The sequence below is a fragment of the Centruroides vittatus genome, unplaced genomic scaffold, assembly GCF_030686945.1.
Source record: "Centruroides vittatus isolate TY-2023 unplaced genomic scaffold, ASM3068694v2 scaffold_2802, whole genome shotgun sequence".
Taxonomy (NCBI): domain Eukaryota; kingdom Metazoa; phylum Arthropoda; class Arachnida; order Scorpiones; family Buthidae; genus Centruroides; species Centruroides vittatus.
This window is the reverse complement of record NW_027122693.1, coordinates 2291886-2314353: the sequence shown is the minus strand read 5'-3', so window position 1 is coordinate 2314353 and position 22468 is coordinate 2291886. Positions and strand designations below refer to the sequence as shown.

General features: G+C 31.9%; 2 protein-coding genes across 2 annotated transcripts; one reads left to right on the top strand and one right to left on the bottom strand.

Annotated features, from left to right (window-relative positions):
- Window positions 1-559: 559 nt before the first annotated feature.
- LOC136987860 (uncharacterized) lies at window positions 560-2434 on the bottom strand. The gene is made up of 6 exons (XM_067285610.1): window positions 2416-2434; window positions 2187-2263; window positions 1989-2118; window positions 1841-1923; window positions 769-867; window positions 560-682 (listed from the first exon to the last, which is right to left on the bottom strand). Exons 2-6 carry the CDS (start codon window positions 2244-2246, stop codon window positions 560-562), a joined length of 495 nt encoding a protein of 164 aa, XP_067141711.1. The 5' UTR covers window positions 2247-2263; window positions 2416-2434.
- A 4677-nt stretch (window positions 2435-7111) lies between these two features.
- On the top strand, window positions 7112-15859 carry LOC136987859 (polyunsaturated fatty acid 5-lipoxygenase-like). The gene is made up of 11 exons (XM_067285609.1): window positions 7112-7606; window positions 9272-9316; window positions 9393-9527; window positions 10864-10961; window positions 11046-11178; window positions 11254-11349; window positions 12476-12572; window positions 12805-12922; window positions 14465-14557; window positions 14622-14682; window positions 15743-15859. Exons 1-11 carry the CDS (start codon window positions 7112-7114, stop codon window positions 15857-15859), a joined length of 1488 nt encoding a protein of 495 aa, XP_067141710.1.
- Window positions 15860-22468: the final 6609 nt, after the last annotated feature.

The window sequence follows — 22468 nt, the reverse complement described above, 5'->3', positions numbered from 1 at the left end:
ATAGTATATATTGACCCGAGGAATTGACTATGCACTGCGTATTAAATTATATATAAAAATATCCGTATCTGTGCGTGCACAATCTGTGGCAAAGTAAAATAAGTGCGTAGTTTATTCTGACACATTAGAGATAAATTACAGACCCATTTTTTACTTAATAATAGAAAGAGATTATTACTATATAAATAAATAGACTATGCTTTAAAACCAATTCAACACGCTTTGAGATATGGTGCATCTATGCTGTGTGTCGATTGCACTCAGTATTTAACATTGTTTCTAGTTGCGACCTTCGTAAGCAAGCGCTCTGAGTAACAGAGTGTAACAAACACACATTAGTTCTCTCTGAAAATTAGTACAAATTTTAATAAATTATATTATTAATGCAACAGAACAGTTTCTATTATAAAATCAGTTGATAATAAATTAATATAATAAAAGATAAACGCTGGAATTTTAAATTACTATCATTTTAAAAAAAAATTCTATATATGAACCACGAGACACCAAATATATTTAAACATATATTAATTATTAGGTTGCATGAAGAATCGAGATTTCACCAAGTGTTGAAGATATCCAGTAATAACGATACAATAGAGATGATGGTAATGTAGATACTATCTCTATGTATTATAGATAAAACTTCTAAAAATGGATATCCTGACATCTTTACGTCGACCTGGAAAAGGAGGGATTTAAAATTTAGTTTTAATTAAAATTTTTCAAATCTAAAAATATATTAATTCTATAAAAAATTCTTTTTACCGATGCTTTGTAACCGAAATATATTGTTGCCGACGCATTCCCAAGGAAAACCAGTGTCATTGTGATTATCCATTGAGTAATTAAGCATATTGATTTCAACTATAAAATTATGAAAAAAAAATAAAGAACTTATTAAATGATTCCTTTTCATAAGAGCTTCACTAGGTATTGGAGTTAATAATAATAGTAAGATATAATTAAGTATATTCATTTTCATTGTAATCGATTCTAGACACTAGCAATATTGTTAAATTATTGAACTTTTCAACAAGTTCAAGCTTGGAACATTAAATAAATTACTAAACACCGCTTAATATAATTGCTTTATGATGGCTACTGGTGGGCTTCTAATTCTGTGTAGCAAAGTATTTTAGCAATATCATCTATAGCAGTGGTTCTTAATCAGGAGTCCGTGGGATTCGATAAGTAACAATTAACAATTTCACATATTTATTCTTAACATAATTAAAATTATTATTATTACTATTAAAATACATATATATTATGCATTTAACAACATTATTCCAAGAAAGGATACGTGACAGTCACCTGATGAAAAAGGGGTGCACGGAACAATAAGGTTAAGAACCCGATCTATAGAAATGTACAGTACACCACCAAGTATCTAGAAATGTATGCATTTTTATCTACTCTAAGAAGCAATATTCTATTACCATTTTTGAAATTAGAAGAATTTCTGACTGAAAAATTTACAAAAAATGAGTTAAGCACATTCTGTGAAATATTGTACAATCAATTTGATTTAATTAGGACTATTCTTATACCTATTACATAGTGTTTTAAATATTAGAGGAATAATTCTAGTATATTATATTCATCACTAAATATAAAAACTGAATATCACACAAGATCATTAACAGGTCAACCCAAAATTTAAATTTTATAAATGGCACACTACCACTGCAACATGATATTTACGAATAAATGTTAAAATAAGTCATTTTCAAACTCAATTATGATGCCACCGATAAAGCAATTTATAATACAATAGAATATGAAATATTCTATCGAGATTATTAATATGCTTTTAATAATTAATATTAATAATTACCTTGTTCCCTATTAATAAAAACACCGAAGCAGCACACCACACTCCATTCAATATGGCGCTGAACAACAATAGTCTGTAAACAACTGAAAGTAATATAAGTTAACAAAAGAAATTTATTAAAATTTCATAAATTAAATTAAATTTTTACTAATTTTATCTTCTACAGACGAAAAATCTTCAACTATTTTATCCAATATTTCATAACCAAAGGACAAGTATGGTTTCCGAATGATAACAATAGCGAATATATTCCAGGTTATACCAAGTACACTTTCTATCTGAAATTATTTTTTAAATTATTCTATAAATTAACTTTTAAAATTACGACAACAAAATATCAACTTACAATTGTAATAACTCCAGCTAAATTCACGCAAAAACGACTACTACAACGGAAACAGCCCATTATGGCAATAGAATTGACTAACAATTAAATCAATACTTAAATATGGAGGAAGAAATTATGACGAAATATAAATATAGCCAAATAATATTTTTTTTAATTAAAACCAAAAGAAAAATTGGAAAATATTATTTTTAGAAAAGTTTATTAATAAAATAAATTGTTTCATTACAATGTAAAAATGGATATTAGTTCATTTTGATGAAACTTGGGGTGCTTCTAGGAGGTGGCAAGAAGATAAGTAAGCGAGCCAATGGCATTCTTCGTTTCAAATAAAACGGAGTACGCTATTGGTTTGCTTATTTAGCTACTTTCCATGTAAATTATCCACGAATGTATTTCTAGAATAATTTCTAGAATGGATATTTTAGAAAATAATTCTATAATAAATCTAAATTAATATAAATGTAAAGGAATAATATATTTTTTTATTGAGCTATTTAATTTTATGTAATTAATTGTACGAAAATCAATTATGTAGTGACAAGAAATGCAATTAAAATGATTGTAACAAATATGCTTAAATGTGAGATCTTAACCAAAACAGGAACCCTGCTCAACAGCGGTTCCAAAACTCTAAATGCGATGCAGAAAGGAAACAATACTCCTTAGTAAATTTTTTACTACCTGAACTTTACTAGGGAAAACTCCCAGAAGAGGATGAAGCTGCACCTTGCATAATCCCTCTAAATCCGCCTTGCCTCTGTTGATCCCAGAAGGGGTCAGCTGAGGCAAGGACGGATTTAGAGGCTTTGGTGTTTTATAGGGCTTGAGTACAAATGGTACTTTGCTTTGCCGAAAATACAGAAAACCGTGTCCTAGTTTAAAAATTTAATATTTCATCGTTATCTTCCTTCCTTACATACTTCCTATTTTGTAATTTTGAAACTGGTTTAATTAAATTTAACATAAATAATTAAAATTAAAAACAAAATAAAAATTTGACAAAAGTTTTTATTTTATTTTTGAACAATTCACATAAAATTGAAGATCGATTGAGACAAATTATTTCCATTAAAATTATATTCATAATATGAAAATAAATTCAAAATTGCACGTATCTAACACCTAACTAGGACCAGTTTTTCATAGAAAGGAACCCTCCACGGCAGATCGTCTTTGTTTTACTGTCTTGTCCCATTAATTTAATATAATCAATACGACGAAGTCGTTTCTTAAGAAAACCCTTTGTTTTTTCTATCCAATGTGTAAAAGATACTTTGTCAATTCTAAAATTACAATATCAGCCTGTCAGTCCGGAGAATTCGGGTTCGAGTTCGCTCGAATTCTTAGAAATTTTTGTATGGTCACTTCTCTCATTACCCATAAGACAGTACTATTTAACAGTACTATGACCTATTTAACAGTATAGTTCCTGTATTAATCAATAATTTGCTGCTATTAAATGAATATTACATATTGCAAATTACTGATTGAGTAATACAGAAACTGTACTGTTAAATAGGTTATGTTTTATATAAAATTCAAATAATTTCATAATTAAAAGTTTTATAATTATTGCGTTAAATACAGTTATTTAATTCCAACTACTTAGATTAATCCTTTTTCAACTAAGTTATGAATAGTTTTTATAGAAGTAATCTGTGGTGTCACGCGTGAAATTGGCACGCGACAAGACGAATTGCTGTTTAATGAATCAGGAAAATGTACTGTACAGTACACCAATTTTAGAATATAAAGTAATTGTAATATCATTATTATTGCTTTTACTATTTACAATATTAAAAATATTACAATTATTGACGTGTATTTTGCATATACGGTTTTATAGATTCACTTGAAGCGTCCAATCGTCAATCGTGTTACACTTGATATTCTATATCCTATTTTGCATTGAATAGAGAATAAAAATAATACTTTATAATTCTATTTTATATAAAGAAATAATATTCAATATGTTTTACATTCAACAATTACGTATTTGAACTTGTAAGCTTGTTTTCTCTGACGGTAATCTGATGGAATCTGTATATTGTATGATTGGCACTAGTAATTGGATACACATTCAGTGAATAACATTTGATATATATTCATTCATTGTTGATTAAAGTAAATTCCTAAATCTTCATCCATGGCTTGCAAGCTTTAAGAATCATAAAGCAAATCAGGAAAAAATGGCACAGAAAAACCATTAATAGTTTCTTTACTATTGTATGTGTTCGGTATAGCATACACGACCATAAAAATTATCAATGACGGCTGATGAATTAGCTCAAAACAATAGCTTTCCTGATTCCTAGGAAGTGCCTCGTAGGAAAATTTCCATGGTAACCTCAGTTTTCCATGGATGTGTCCTGGATTCGATTCTGGATCCCTAAAACGGTAGGCAAATGCCTTGAATGCCCGGGCCATCCGTCCATTAATTATTTGCTATTTGGAATTTTGACAAATAGCATAAAGTAAATTTTTAAGGAAGTTCATCATTATAGGAACAAATTACACAATTTCGGTTTCTAAATTTTTTCATGTACTAAATTGACGCAATTGATAATTATTTTTAGTAAATTAAGTAATATCTTTTTAGTGAATCATATGTCGTAATTAACTGATGCAATATTACAAAATTTAGTTTCTATATAAAAACCTACACACAGAAATAAATATTTGAAGTTTCCGCATTTACAATATGTCTAAAGTAAATAAGTAAGTTAATAAGTAATAATTTTACTCGTAATTTAATAAGTCTTCGTATGTTGTAATTTAGTTTTATATTTATTTTAAAATTATATTTTATATATGTAGGATATAGACTCAAATACTACTTTTTGATACACCGTGCAACCTGATACACAGGCAACACAGTAGCCTGTGTACGCCGCATGATGGGTGAAAAGTAACTAGGCATTGAGAAATCGCTACAGTTTCTATACTTCTGAGGCAAAGACGATGAAGATTATTTAAATGCATCTTATTAAATAAAAATACGGATATATAATATATGTATTGAATATATGTACATTATATATATCTGTAATTGCCGCAATTTCTTGTGCTTCTCCAACCGAACCTGTGATCATTTTAGCTTTCTATGATAACCCTTGGTTGTTTCCGGAAGAATGACGTCTCTTCACCGTACGCCACCATTTTTGCAAAGCAACCATTGATTTCCACACCTCATAGAGTGCAGCAATCTGCGCTCACTCCCGAACAGGAAAGCGGTCGGCCATCTTTATTTTAACACAGCGTGTACGGCCTCTCTGTCACTGATCATCGAGGAATTATAAAATTCCATTGACTGTGACTGTTGTACATGCATACATAAATTTGATTATTGTTGCATTATTACTACAAAAATTATAGATATTTCTCAACGCCTGGTTAATTTCCACCCATTCTGTAGAATACTATGTATTATTATCGGATAGTATTATATACACTACTCTGTATCTATTATATTTTCGTCACCCTCTTTGACAAGACAACTCCATGAAATGACCAATATAAATTTTTATATACGTATTTGGGCTGCAATTTTCAAATTGCAGACCTATAAATTTCCACTAGGGTTCGTCTGTCTGTACTTCATTAATCTCAAGAATGGAGTTAGATAGATGACCAGCGTGACTCTACTGTTACCAGGAAATGTATGACGTACAGGGGCAACACACTACTAAAACCGAGAGCATATATTTTAAATTAAATTAATTAAAAATATGATTGAAACTTGTAGCCCGGCATCGTGGTTACGTTCTACAAACATCTTTATCCTATTAATTGTTGAATTGCAATATTCTTCCAGAACAGCAGAAGTAGACTCTGTAGCCATGCGAACAAACACGTACATTTGTTGTCCCGAAATACTTGTTGCTATACTGAAATGTGTTGTGCTGAACAAATACATTGTGTGAACCGATCTTAAGAATGTCTGTTTTGAAACAATTCGCTAAATTTCAACGGTTAAATAATAGCATCTTTTAAATATTCTATAGTAATTTCATGTAACGCCGAGTACCTTCGTTAGTTTTAAATGAAATCCTCCCTGTAAGCACTAAAAGGGAGTTTTCGGTTTGGTTCTGGACATTGTGAGTATGACCAAATCCTGGGTTTGGGCAGGCTGAGGTAAGCGATTGGTGAGACACGTGGTATGACATATCCAAATAGACCACCTTATAGAAAAATTTCTGGGGTTTTTGACCCCCAGATCCGATCATGGATTCCCCATAGTGGTGGTTCAATCCATAACCGCCTGGGCCGTCAGTTCGTTTATTTATGATTTTATATCAGCTTCTTATAAATTACAAAGAGAATTCTATAAAATAAGTACGTTTTTATCATTTACTTCGCTTTATTATAATTATTAATTACAAGAGCATTATAATTATAATCAATTCTACGGCTTTAATGGTCAGTTTATTTCAAAAATTCTGTAAGGTAACTGATAATTTCCTTTTCTTTTAGTTTAATAAAATCTATATATTAAAGTTGACTACTATCTTGTATAATAAGTAAAATATATTACTTTATATACAGACATTTAACATATAGTTAAGTTCGTATTTATTTAGTAGCGATTGCAATTCGTCAGTCGATTATCGATCAGCTGGGTGTGCAGTAAAACTTTGTCTTTCTGCTTGGGGAGTCAACAATCAATTCCCGGTTTCCCAGTTTCCAATTCATTGATTATTTCAGAGAAAATTTATCAAGTTTAACCCTCATACAGTAAAGAAAATTTAGCTTTAATTCTTTAAATATTATAAATGAGTGATGACATCACTTAATATTCACTTTATGTCTTTATAATCTCCTTTCTTTATTTGAACATGATGTACTAAATAGACCTCTGAAGAATGGCCACTGACGAAAATATAATAATGTCCGCCGTTTAGAGGTTCGACAGTATTTGGAAAATGGGTAAACTTTTTTCTTTAAAAGCCTGTTTTTATTACAGAAAACAATTAACCGTAAAGGTAACGACAGGTGTTTACGTAGGAGCAGGAACAGATGCTTACGTTTACTTATCGATAGAAAACGAAGATGGAAGAAGAAGCGAAGAATTTTCATTAGACAAATGGTGGAGAGATGATTTTGAAAGAAGAAGAACGGATACATTTCGAGTATCAGTAGATGATAGCTTTGAAAGCATCAATACCATACAGATACGTAAGGATTCCCGCAAATCCAACGATACGTGGTACCTGGAGAAAATTGTTATAGAAGACGAGGGAAAAGAAATAATCTTTCCAGTCCATAGATGGATCGAAGATGATACAAAATACAGGTTAAAGAAGTACGATTGCTTTCTACCTCAATCTGATCCCCACAAAGAACAGAGATTAAAGGAACTTCAGAAGAAAAAGGAAATCTATCAATATGAAGTTTATGTTGAGGGTGGTCCCGTACAGGTTAGCGTTATTTACATTAAATTTTAATTAAATATATTAATTTAATCAATTAATAATTTTTATATCTAATTTGATGAAAAATTATCAAGTAACGCATTTAATTTTTATTAAATTATCTATTTTAAATTCTACTGGATGTAACATGAAAGAGGATGCACACATGCGGCATTTTCGCCGCGTGGCAACACAACCACACAAGTGGCAATCCGCTTACATTTCGGCGCATGCGTTCAGTATTCAAGATGGCGAACGATACCGACACTGTCCCTACCCACGTGTTTACAAATTTTGTTTTCTACGGTTTGCTTTATTTAGCTAGAAGATTTTGTCGAAGAATCGAACGAAGATTTTAGATTAGAGATATTTTCTTGGATCGAGAAAGAACTGGTGTACAAAATACGCTTATTCCTCCATTAAGATCTCTCGATAAAAAATACTATTTCGAGTAAGATCAGGTTGTTCTTTGAATTAAATTATATATGATTATTTGTGTAGAATTTGTGTTAAATTTATTATTCTTTCCTTTTTATTCTGATATTAGTTATCTCCGTTAACCGTGTCGAACTTCCCCGCCATTAAAATACCACGTGATTGTATTTTCTCACGTGACTACCAAACAAACTGTTATTGGCTGATAGAAACGCGTCTTGGCGGCGCAAAAGATAAAATTCAACCAACTTTTGCGGCACGAGAAAAGCGGCACAAAGTCGACTTCTGCGGCGAGAAAAAAATGACGTCATTCTGCCGCTTTTCCTTGCCGCGCCGCATGTGTGCATCCGGCTTGAGAATCCTGGATCGAATCTAGCGGCGCCCGCAGACTATGAAAAAAGAGGGCACAGGATATAAAAAGGGCATCGAATATCACGCAAGAAGCTTCAAACTCTATGATTCAACGTCGAATCAGCGCTCCAACAAAATGGCAGAGCTACCTTGATTTTGAAAACAAGGAATGGGGTTTTGTCAACATACGACAAAGTTGCATGGGTTAATGGACAAATATCGTGCATAAACTGTAGTTTCTTTATATTTGCTGAATAGGCTAGAAGTACGAATTTTCCGTTGTTTGTGTCCCCTTGGGGATTAGAAAAAGGGGAACCGAGACAAAAAGGGGGCACGTTCCCCAATGTACGGCTCCTTTGATCAAATCCCTGGATTTCCGGGACATCAGCTGGGACTCTCAGATGACTGCCCCAGTAAATCTGTCTGTCAGTGCTTGGAGAAACTTCAATTACTCTCTACAGATATTCAAGTAGACGGGCAGAATTTACTGCATACGCAATGGCGCGTTATCCGTGGGCAAAAAAGGCAAATGTCTGGTTCCCCGTTAGTGCCTTTTTGAGAAAATATTTTCTTATAAAAGATTGGTTCTGGGGCCCCAAACTAATCTTTTATAAGAAAATATTTCCTCAAAACATTCTCTCGAAAAAAAATGTCTGAAGTCAACACTGTACCTGTACATGGGGTTCTATAATTTAAATTTGCCTTGGACTCAAGAAGCTAAAAAGCGCTAATGTGCATATGCCTCCTTGGTATCCATTCGTCCCCATACAATAGGCTTTTTAGGCCTCATAGACCTCTTCCATTTACTATCACTTCAGTCTGAAAATATACTAAATTAGAATTTAATAGTTAATTACAATTGTAACGAAACCTTTATTTATTTAGATCAAAACAATTCCGGATAATGAAAAATTTACCTACGAAGACAAAGTAATTTAACCTGTTTTTATCTTTAAATACTGTTTGATGTACTTATGGAAATGTTAAATATTTAAATATTTTTCAGTTCGAAATTACGGCACAATCTATTAAATCGAAAATGGGAACTGTTGTAATTGATGCAACTACTGGAAGATGGGATTCATTAGAAGATTATGAAAATATATTTAAGCATCCTCTTAATATCTTAGATACACCGCACGTAAGTATTCTTAATTTTCATGGGCTTTTACTTTCCTGAATGTTGTGTATATATAATAAGGGAAACTATTGGAATCGTGTCAAATTTGATCCACCGAGGATTTTGCAAATCACCATGTTTTGAGATCCCCTGAACTCAAAAAATTTTAAAAATGGGAAAAATTCAGTAGATGTGTACGGGGAGTGACGATGTGTGTGTTTTGGTGTCTTTAATATCTCAGGATAGGATAAAGATTAAGAAATAAAATTTGGTATGGTAACTTATATATAAAAAGCATTGATGCTATTAAATTTTGGTGGTTAAAGGTCGAGGTGATGGAGAGATAGAAGGGGTTCATGTGTAATATCTTGAGAAAGATCGGATTTAATAAAGATTTTACTCATTATTGGCATTTAAAATTTTTTTATAAAACTCAACACTACCCTCGAAATTAATTTTTTTTGTCATTTTATAATAACTAATAACATAAAAAAATGTTTATAAAAAAAAATGATATAACAAATGGCGCCACATACAATTTTATTTATTATGATTAATAATATAAAAGTTATTTCTTAAATAAGACCTCATAACAGCCGGAAAAGTTAGATAACTTGTTGGTGGATTTTTTTAATTTGATAGTTGTAAAAATTAGTTTTTTTATATTTTAGTTCATTTTTTCTTGTGATTAATTAACCTAAACGAAATCGTTTGAATATGGTATGCGAGTTTTCTCTTTCCTTCTCTCTCAGGATGCTCAGAAAACCAATTTCATACTTCATAAAAATGAAAAAAAAGAGAAAAACTACAATGAATTGCTTCAGCATGCAATAGTGTATGCAATAATGCGTACAACGTTGCGCGCTGTATAATTTAGTGTCTTACATGAATGGCGTATTTCCGTTATCCTACGCTTGTTCTTGGAGTGACCAACAAATGAATTCTGACAGTTGGTCGCGGGTGCACCTGATCAATGTTCTTCCCACGTGGAGTTTTCCGGATTTTCTAACACTTAAATGGAGACGAATTTCTCATAGAAAGTCCTCCGGGGAGGCATTCCTCTCGGAAGATTGCCCAAGGGTTGCATTGTCTTAAATCATTAACTTTTTCAATCTTATCCACACTCGATACTAGATTAAAATCGATTTCAGTAAATTATCTGTACATTATCAAAAACTTATCAATGAACATGAAGTAATGGCCAAATATTTGAACCATATTCTATGGTGAAACCCCATCGCTTATCTTCAAGGATGTTATATCTAACATCAATTGATCAGAATCCATATTTATCACTTTATTAAATTTTTATTGTTATAAAATTCTAATTATTTGCTTAAATAATTTCTACTAATAGTCTTTAGAAAAATGGATGGAAGATTATTGGTTTGGATTACAAAGAACCCAAGGTGTAAACCCTAATTTGCTGAAACTTTGTGATAAAATACCAGAAAAGTGAGTTTTTTTTTAATTTTATAGTTAAATTAATATTTATTCTATTAAAATACTTAATATCGAAAAATACAAAATTGTTTCAAGTTTTGGTATCGAATCATCTATGGTTGAAGCATTTCTTAATGGATCGAGTCTAGAAGAATCGATGGAAAAAAAACGAATATTCATCATTGATTTAAAAATATTAGAAAATATTTATACTGCTGAAAATCATGTTGTAATTATAAAATAATTTATAAATTTGCTTTTTATATTATTTTAATTATCTACTTAAAATATATTTTTGTACTAGGTGTGTAAGCCTATGGCGTTATTTTATCTGGACGATAACGACAATATTCTGCCCATTGCTATTCAATTATTTCAAGAAAAAGGATCCGATAATCCAGTGAGTTTAATGGTTAAGTTCGAAATTAATCGTGCAATTTTAAAAAAGTATAAGATATAGTAGCATCAGCAATTGTTTATCGTGACAATAGATTGTGCAATATGCTATTGTGCATTATATCGTGTAGCAAGTCCATTAAGGATTCGGCCAAGCTCACAATTGGACGAGGGTCCTCTCGATTAATTGTCGAAACCTGAGATTTCGACAATTAACCGATCCTCACTACTACTACACGGCAGTGTCTATAAAATTAACTTCCTCCACAGCCAAGCAAGTCGTTTGGGAGATCCTCAGAGGTTTCCTTAAGAGAATAAAAGAGGGGCAAAGACGAAAAAAGAAAACGAGCGTTACAACAAAAGTATAAATAATCAGATAACTGCAAGAAGGTGAAAACTGGTAGCAAATTATGAAAGAATTTAAAATCAAGTCGTCAATCTATGACATAAAAAAGAAAAAAGAAAAGCTGTCGTCACATGTAGCCGAAAGTAAAGAACCTACAAAACATAAGGAGACAAAGATGCGTCTAAAACAACCAAACTTGGCCGAATTAAATGTAACACCTGTACAAACGGTTTAATTCAAAACGCTCTGAAGGTGTACCAATTACTGGCCCAAATGATCGTTACAAAAGTAAAACAGCTTCATTGCAAAATCTACATTGCCAGGCACGTGCTTCCTTTGATGGTTGGTTTCAAGGAATCAAACAACCATACAGCATCCTAAATCTGTGGAGAACAAAAGTCTGACAATCATTGCTCCGAGAAGGAACACCACAATATTCTTAGGAGGTTGATAGAGGATAAATTAATACACCAGTTAATTAGCACTAATGTCAGTATAAAAGTTAAAACATGAAATTAATGTATGAACATGATTTCTTACGATGAGGATTCAGGATTTGATCTACTTACGATCTATCCATAATATTAATTATCAGTTGATTCAATACGAAAGATTACAATAACAATTTTATTTCCTTATTTTATATTTCTGACATTTTGATTTATGGTATTTCTGTCCATAACTCAATACTATCCACGATTTTAAACTTCGTAATGTAATCAAAAAATCGGTGTTCATATTAATTATTTTAGTAATATATATTTTATACCTCTCTACTTTGTAGGTGTTTACTCCAGCAGATCCTCCATATACTTGGCTCTTGGTCAAAATGTATTTTAATCATGCTGAAGTCATGTACCACGAATCATGTACCCATTTAGGTATGAAATTCATCCGATTGCAGTGTCTCACTTCCAATTTTTGAATTATTCATTACTATTTTAGATATTTAAGTGTTCAGAACTTGAAATTTTTAATAAGTATGTGTTTTACGTTTTGGGCTTTCATTCGTAAATGTGTTTTAATGTTCTTTGTGTTCATACTTTTATATTTATATAAATTTTCTTTAAATATTAGAATTTAAAATGAAATTTTTTAATAATTTTATATTAGGCTTTACGCATTTCTTAGCGGAAGGAATAGCAATATGCACTCATCGTAATCTTTCGCCTTCTCACCCGATTTTCAAATTATTGGCTCCTCATTTCTTTAACGTAATAGCCATTAATAAGTATGTAAATTTTTAAACAATTTTTTACTTAATAATATTATTTTACGCATTTAAAAATTTTAACGATGTTTCTTTTAATGTTAGCAGAACTGTTGTGAACGATTCGAAGCAAACAATATTATGTTGAACAACCTGCAATAATTATTGTTTAATTCATGTCAGAAACTAGAATGTTTTACATTGAAATTTATTTATAAATGTTAAAAGAGTTGACAAAAGACATATATTTGTATATCTTATGTGGAAAACCTTCTTTACAAATTCAATAATACAGTAGACCCCTATAACACGGGTTCATATAACACGGATTCGTATAACACGGCTAAAAAATTGCGATCGGGTTCGTATAACACGCTAAAAGAGACTCGTATAACACGGTAAAACGTCATCGCCGACTCGTGTCGCGACAGGATTGGTCGAATCTGGACCAATAGCGGTTAAGCAAGGCGTCGTCGAACGGTGCACACTCGGTAAGTAATACTACAATTTTTTGTTTATAGCATAGTTTATATGGATTATTCCCAAAAAATTATACGTGATTTGGAAATGTTGAGTCAAATTAGTCTAGAATCGATTAATTTTATGGAAGAAAACCTTTCAAACAGCCGTAACCCCTAAACTGCACACGTGGGGGTTGTGATTGGCTCATGTATTCAAGTGACTTGTTCAACACGGATTCATATAACACGGAACGTATCTACCGTGTTATAGGGGATCTACTGTATTTCTATTTAGTGAAAAATCGACTGGAGACATAAAATTACCGGAAAGAAATGAGAATTTATTGAAATTTGAATCAAGAACTACAAGAATCATGAATAACTATTACTTCTTTTAACGAAAAAATTATTTTAATATTACTAATTTAAAAAAATAAAAAGACAGTAGCTAAACTTAAAATATATTTTTAAAATCAATAGAGGCATTGCCTGGTGATTTACCAAGCAATGTGCCACCGAACCAACTGATACATTATAACTGCCCATTGATATAACTGGTGCAATTACAACCAAATGATACAATTGGTGTGGCTTTAATACAACTGAATAAGCAAGACCCTTCAGAGCATCCTAACCTGTACGATCTTATCCACTACGTATTGTGATTAAAGCATATCAATTTTTAGGATCTAGAAAATCAAAGTAATACAAAAACTAAATAATTTTAGCACAATAAAATATGCTTTTAGACAAAAATTACTAAATTCCCGATTTTTTCTATTAGTCGATCCATTGCAATGGTTATCAAAATTCATTCTGTAAATAAAGAGAAAGCAAACAACGAGGATTTGCTCGCTGAAAATTTTTATAAAAGTAACTTCAATATAATCGAAACAGAGTTAAAAATATGCTTAAATTAAAATATCCAGCAGGAAGAATCTTAAACAATTTCACAGTAGAAGAATTTGAACCAGAAAGTTTAAATGGTCATCATCCACTGATCCATCGATAATAAAACTGAATATCTTTAAAGTTACATATTAAATCATTAAAAATAGTTTATTATATTATATTTCTAATAATTACAAATTCAAATTTTAAGATTGGCTATAGAAACAATAATATCTCCCGGAGGATGGATTGATAGGACAATGTCAGTCAAACGTGAAGGAGTAATACAATTAGTTGAAAAGAGGTATCATTTTAAAATAATACTTCAAAGTTTTGTCGAATATTTTAAATACTTTTTGTTCTTTTAGTTTGAAAGAGTGGAAGATGGATGCAAATGGAAATATTCCTAAAGAATTTTCTAACAGGGGTGTACGTATTAGTCTTTTTTTTCTTCGTGGAACCGTCTTATATTGATATTTCTCGTTTAATTTTATGTTGTGGAAACAGAAATATTAAGACTGATCTTCATAAATTTACAAAAATCAATTATCTAACAATAACACGCAGTTGCAGCACTCCATTTTATTTATTAATTTATTTATTTAGTGGCAGTCTCATCGTTTGTCACTTAACTTATCAGGCAAATAATAATTTAGTGCTGCGAATAATTTAAATAATATTCATAGTTTAATGACATAATTAAAAAGACACATCCATTAACATCTTTAACTCGAAAATTACTAATTACTAATTACTTTCAGTTTCTGTAACCCAGAATGAGAAAGAAATTGGTGGTTGTAGAGTCTGAAAATAAAAGTAATTAGTCAAATAAATGCAAGAAAACGATTAATTAATACTTTGTCTCGTCTACACCAGGAGGTTTTTGACATCATCCTATATACATCATCTCTCCTTTTATATATATTATATCTTGGCCAAATCACCTATGTATAAAAATCAGCGATCTGTCGAGGGGATGCATTCCGCGGAAGAACTTTCTACGGAAAACTGGACCTATTTAGGCGATAGACACCCGGAAAACTCCACGTGGCCAGCTCGTTCAAGGGTCACCAACTCGCGACCAGCAAAATCAATGTTCAGTGTCCACTCTGTTACTGGCGGATTCCCTCGATGACAGAACAATGCCTTTGCCACATTAGCCATGTGGCTATCAGAAATATTTGTTTCTTTTTTGTTTAAAATTTATAAATATTTTGTAGATCGAACGTCATTTTTCGCATAGGCAAATTGAGAAAACAGCACATCGGTGTTATAATTTCAAGAATAAAAAAATTAATAAAATAAAATATCTAGTTGTATTATTTTAAAAAATCCTGTAATAAACCGATTATTTACATTATTTTTTCAATTTTGTAGCCAAAATTTTGGATCCTGCGTTGTAATTTAGAGAGAGAAATAACTGTTTCCAAACCATTTAATAATAGTTTAGATTAAATATCCTAAAATTAAAAATTTTTATCCTTTGCAGGTACTGGATTCAAATATACTTCCAAATTATCCATTCAGAGATGACACAGTGGCTCTATATAATGCAATTAGAAAATATGTCAATGATGTCATCAGCCATTATTACAGTAAATTATAATAATAAATATTATCGTTTATTTATTAAAAAAAATTAAATGTTAAGATAATTATAATTTATAGAAGATCCCGAAGACATTACCAAAGATTGGGAATTACAACAATGGAGAGAAGAATTAGTAAAAGATAAATCAAATGGTGGAGTTGGATTGCAGGTTTGTACATTAAAAACCTAAAATCTTCATATTTTAATGGGACATTTTAATAAAATTCTTATTAATTAACATTAATTCATACAATGAAAGCAACGCGATATCATTAGTACACTTATCACGCGAATTCTTTGGTTCTTTGATACATGCCACATGGCCAAGTATATCATGAGGAATCCAGATTTGAGACTTCTCCAGATTCTCCACAATACAACACAACACATGGATGGTGTGTGCCAAGGGGGATGCCTCCCAGACTTTCTATGGTATTGTCATGGGCAATACAAATGGAGACGTCATTCCTCATTCCTCACTATTGAGGATCAGGCTGCCTGTAATGGCGTATTGTGATTGGCCTACAATGTGCTTGTGTATCGCGCTAATTCATTAATTTTCAGTAACTAATAACGTATCCAACAATTACGAAGTTATAAAATGTAACGTGATTATAACACATTGCAGGGCATACCAGGAAATGATAATGGATTTTCTAAAATCGACGAAATCGTTGAATTACTCGCATCAATTATTAGTATCTGTAGCATTAGTCATGCTGCAGCTAATTTCTTACAATATGATGAATATGGTTTTGTTCCAAATTACCCCATGAGTCTGTATGGCGATCCGCCACGTGATAAAGTAAGTTGTATTATGTTTGTGTTTCTGTATTTTTAATAAGTTCGTGTAATTCTTAAAAATAAGAATAAAAAATTTCAGACACCATTAACAGAAGAAGATATAATTGAACATCTACCTGATCGTTCTGTCACTTTGGATATAATGACAATAACTTCTGTATTAAGTTTTCGTGGAACTAATTCTCTTGGAAACTTCGATATTCAATACTTATATGACCCTGCAGATGTTGAAGCTATTCGGAAGTAAGCATTTTAATTCACTATATTTTAAAATAATTAAAATTAAGAAGTATCTTTAAATAATAAATTTGAATGGTATTTTATAGATTTAAGAAAGATTTAGCTGAAATTGGGAAGAAAATTGAAGAGAGAAACGTCAATTTAAAACATCCTTACACTATTTTACACCCTAAAAATGTTCCCAATTCTATAAGTATATAACTTCCAAACAACCATTGAAAAATTGCAGAAAAATAATTATAATTCAAATCACTATTAAGCAATGTTTATAAGTTTAAAAATTTATTATAAATAATAAATTAATAATAATCTTAATTTCATATCTGTTACAAATTTAATGATTTAATTTACAAAATACAGTATAGCATCGATTATCCGACCCCGATTAACAGACTTATCGGTTATCCGGAAAATTCAAATGTCCGCTAGTGATGTGGCGCTACAATATTTGGTTATATTTTGGCTACTTTAATATTATTTTTGTTAAATTTTTGCATGTTTTAGCTGGCAGCACTGGCTCGACCATGAAAGGGAGGCTAGTATTTAAACCAGGCCTAATACACTATACTAATAATGTATTTTTTCATATTTTTCGATTATCCGACTTTTCAGTTATCCGACCAACCCGTCCCCAATTAAGTCGGATAATCGATGCTCTACTGTATAATGAAAATGTAATTATTATAATAACAAATATAAACTTGCTAATTAAATGTATTGCATTAATATTTAATAAAAATTCAGCAACGAGTTGCTTAATTTTCCCGGCTAAAGAATTTAACATTCCCGGCCCCTAATACGCAAACTTCCCTGCAAAATTTCAGAAACTTTCGACAAAAGATACAGGAGTTATCAAGCTTCAAAATGGATGAACAAAAACTGCTCCCACACACATAAACATCCATATATACAGAAGTAAACCCCAATTTGGCTGAGCAGTTAAGGTGGCGACCTTCCGCTCTGGAGGATCCGAAATCGAATACGAACGGATCGAAAAATTCCAAGAACTTTTCGTGGAGTTATCCATCTGGATATGTAGGGCCCCGTGCCTTATCCCTGGCTGCCTCTTGTGGCTTGGACGAATCCGTAATGGGCATGCTAAAAAAAGAGCCCTCTTGGTACCAACAGGGCGGAAAGTTTTTACAAAGATATATGTAAATGTATATGTATAATAAGTAAACGTAAATTCTTGTATTACATAGATAATACAGTATACGGATGAAACCTTAATCAATCTATCACCTAGTTATTTTTAAAGTTTCTATAGCCACAAATGTGAGTGTATATGATAAAGGTATTTACAAAGCGATAGTAATTATTTTTACTGCGATAAAACTAATTAATTTTTGTCTTATTTGTCGTCGTAACTTTACAAATTTAAAAAGCAAATGAAAGAAATAGGAATCATTTAACGCAACTTTAAGTTGAATCAATCCTCAACGGTAATTTTCCAGAGAATCCTTACATGGCTCCTCGTGAAAAATTATTCAGTAAATATATACGAGGATTGAAATTTTAGCAGTGAGAAAATTGGGTACATGTTATTAACGTTTCTTCAATATAGCCTCTATCCATTAGTGAGACCGATTGTCATAATTTTGGAAGACGTTCGATATCAGCAACAGATTTTCTTCTATTGACGTCTGCCACTGTTGCGACCCATTGCACACGATGTTGCTCACAAACTGGTTCCTTCACCTTACAAAAAAGATCGAAATTATAAGGAAATATTGGGAAACACTCTCCCGTTATTTCCATATAATTTCAGATAAGGACGTTTCAGAAGTTCCCAATGCCACCGAGCTAAGATGTTTTTCATCGAAGCTGTCTAATCAAATGATAGAAAATACAAGCTATAACTTTCCAAATCTGTAATTTGGTCTTTCAGATATGCAGAACTGTTGTGTGCCATCGGCAGCAAATTCTCGAAATGTCTCTTTCCAGCAGAGGAAGGCAGAAGTTCGACCTTTACTCTGGTTAAATAACTTTTGGCCACCCTGTAATAAAGAAAGAAAAGGTTTGGTTCGATGGAATACGGCAATGCAACACGTGGGAGATATGTCAACGGGAGGACTTTCTATGGGAATCACAATGCCACCATTTTCACCTGCCGTTCTCCCTGACCACAAGTCATTCACTCACTTGTTTACATTCTCTTCTGAACTGTTGTGGTAACTATCTTGCAAATGTTTTTGCATGATAAAGCACCATTTTAAACAAGCTACCTAAAGGCTTTTTAAATCATATTTTCTCTGTTCGACCTTGGGCCATTTCAATCTTTAGCCAAGAACGTGAAAAATGTTTTAATCTATCGGTTCGAACACCGATATTTCAAACAACTATTGCAGCAATACGTGATTTGGACATCGTCATGCATAAACGTCAGTCACATTTAATTTCATGATACTGCTGTCCGTAAATTTTTACTATTAAAATTTTAACGCATGTAAATATAAATATTGCTTTACTTTTTTAAATTAAATTTTATATTCACATTTCCTAGCGGAAATAAATTATAATTGATTTTAAAATATACATTTGAAAACAATTAGCATTGATAATTGATAATAAACACTCACGCAATGATCCATCTATGAAATAAACAAATCCTTTTCTGACCCAGCAGTGGCTGAATGAATAAAACCACTGAGCGCTGGTAGTTGATCACAGGTTCGCACCTGACCAACAGACTGTCACGTAGAATGTTCTTGATTTTCTTCACGTGTCTAATACCAAAATAGGGGCCAGGTTACCGTAGAAAGTCCTTCCGAAAGGCATTCCCCTTAGCAGATAGCCCATATGCCATTGATTCAAGCCTTCTGTGCCTCTCTGTACTTCATACGGAGTGGCCCAAATTCAAATGCTTTATTATTTACAAACTACGCAAACACTGTTCAAAATAGCGCTTTGACACGCTCAGAAATCGCGGAAGTATTTCAAAAATGACCTGATTATTTAACTTTTAGATCACCATCTAATACAATATATTTTGATGTTTGTTATATGCCATGATTCTAACAACACTTTTAAAGATTAATGAAGGTTTATGAAAATAAATAAATAAATTGCATCTAAAAACGTAAAATTCATTGTTTGGGCAGATCCTACAACAATACAATTTATCCTTGAAAATCATTTTATAATAGAAATTACCGTAATGAAAAATTTATAAGATGCTTAATACAAATTCAAATAAGATGTAACAAAAGAACTTGATGGAATAAGGAAATGCAACACTTGGGCGATCTGCCAAAGAGAAGATTCCTCTGGGAATACTTCCTATAAAAACTGACCTCTATTTAAATGTTAAACACCTGAAGGAAACTCGGAAAACTCCACGTAGCCAGTCCGTTGGAGAGGCGCGAACCCACGACCAACAACCAATGTTCAGTGGTGTCACTCAGTGTTCACTCGGTGTGCTTTCATGAAACTTAAGTCATATATAATGTTCAATAGAAATGAATAAGAAGTAATTATCTGTGTTCTTGACCAGACTGACTAATTTTTATTTCATTCCTATTCATTTCACTTTGAAGCTATACGGAATTCTTTTTATTAAATTATATCCTGTATTGCATTTATAATATCCTTGTTAATATAATTGTATAATTCCCATATATTCAATTGTAGACGGATAAAATTCATAGAAATTAAATATTAATTAGTCGCCTTGAATAGAGGTTAAAATAATAATTAATGATAAATAAAAACTATTTTAGGGTAGAAATTTAATATTTTATATATGTGACGTAATTTCTTCAATTAAAAATTTCAATTAAGTACACAACATAAAGTTAAATTTGTTAAGTAAATTTCTCAATTAAAACTTAATTGAGAAAGTCATATAAACGTTGTTTGAAAATTTCCTAATTATTCTTGGATGTAAAACATTTAAATTTTATTTATTTTTTTTTAAATCGGATTATTTGTAAATAATTAAATTATCAATTACTAAATTATTAGATGCTAAATCCATATAAGCCCACCAGTGACTGCGTGAATAACACCACTGAACACTGGTTGTGGGTTCGCACCTGGTCAACGGGCTGGCCAAGTTTTCAGGGTTCCTTCACCTTTGTTAGACGTGTAAGGGCTTACAAAGTCCTCCCGGGAGGCAACTCCCTTGGCAGATCGACCACGCGTCGCGTTGCCATAAACAAATAAACCAAAACACAAGCTAAATTTATATTATTTTCTAATTTAAATCTTTCTGTGTTAAATTTAAAATACGGATCTCGTATTTTAATCAAATAATAATCACATAAAGAGTTTATGTAGCCCAAAATACTTTTGTAAACACTTGATGAAGCAAAATGTTACAGGGAACGTCTACGGCTGAAGATTTTTCTTCGATATTTTAGGCCAAAGACCGAACTTAGTTTCTGTTAATCCACATTCATATCATTATTTATGTTATATACACGTTTTCTGGGCTCTTTCTAACCTGTAGGAATTGAAAAGGCTTATTTAAATTAAGCCAATAGTGGATGGTCAAGTTCAAAATTAAGAGACGAACCCGACACATCCAGGATACGACCACGAAAAATTTCTGATTTCTCGCCCATACTCGATCCCCGACGCCTCCGTTACTTGTGTGGTAATGCTAATAATACTCATTGTGTCGCAACACCAAAAGCGGGTTGGAGACAATTAAAGCATCGATCCGCCATACCGAAGAATCAGGGTTTGAATCTGCATAGGATAATCAGCAATTTTCAAAATTGTTCTGGCTCTGGTAAGGTCATAGTCCATCCTTTATCGTAAATTCATCCGAACACCTGTTTTAAGTGTTCTTTGGAAAATTGAGTCAAAATAATGTGACTCCCGGTTTTAATCAGAAGTTTATATATAGTTAATCGGAGTCTCCTGCCCCTACGCTTTCCATATCTGCTCTTGAATTTCATTTATATAACACCGTTATAGAAATTAAGGAAAGACAGACAAACGGACGACAGTGGGAATTTATACGTCTACAATTTTTTTTTTTCCAAATTGCAGCCCAAAATTTAAGTAAATATTTATCAGTAGTGTTTTCCTCACTTCAGTGTAACACATCTGATTGAATGCACGGGTCTTAAATGTTTTAAAATATTTCCTAATCTGAAGTTATTTAAATGCGTCATTTCGTATTTATCTTCCATCAGTCGAGTGCATCGAAGTCACGTCCATAGTTATAATACAATATATTTTGAAGGACGTTTTATTATTATTCTTGGAGAACCCACTGTTTTGCGAAATTCTTTAATTATAAACTTATCTACTCCGAAAACAGGAAATGAAATTTACAATCAATCTTCATAAAATATTTAAGGACACGCAGATGGCCAAGGCAGTTAAGACATCCGGGTGAGCAACTATCCAGAAATCTGATACGTCGGGCCTCGTCCCACTCCACTCGGCCACTATTTGGGCACTAACAGGGCCTTTTAAATCATGCCCATTACGTGTTCGGCCAGGCCCAGAATTGCGTGCCTGAGTGGTGAGAGACGGTGCCCGACATATCCGAAACAGATTGCTCGTGTAAAATTCCTGAAACGTACTGTACATTATTTAAAGTAATTAAAATTTAAAATCTATGAA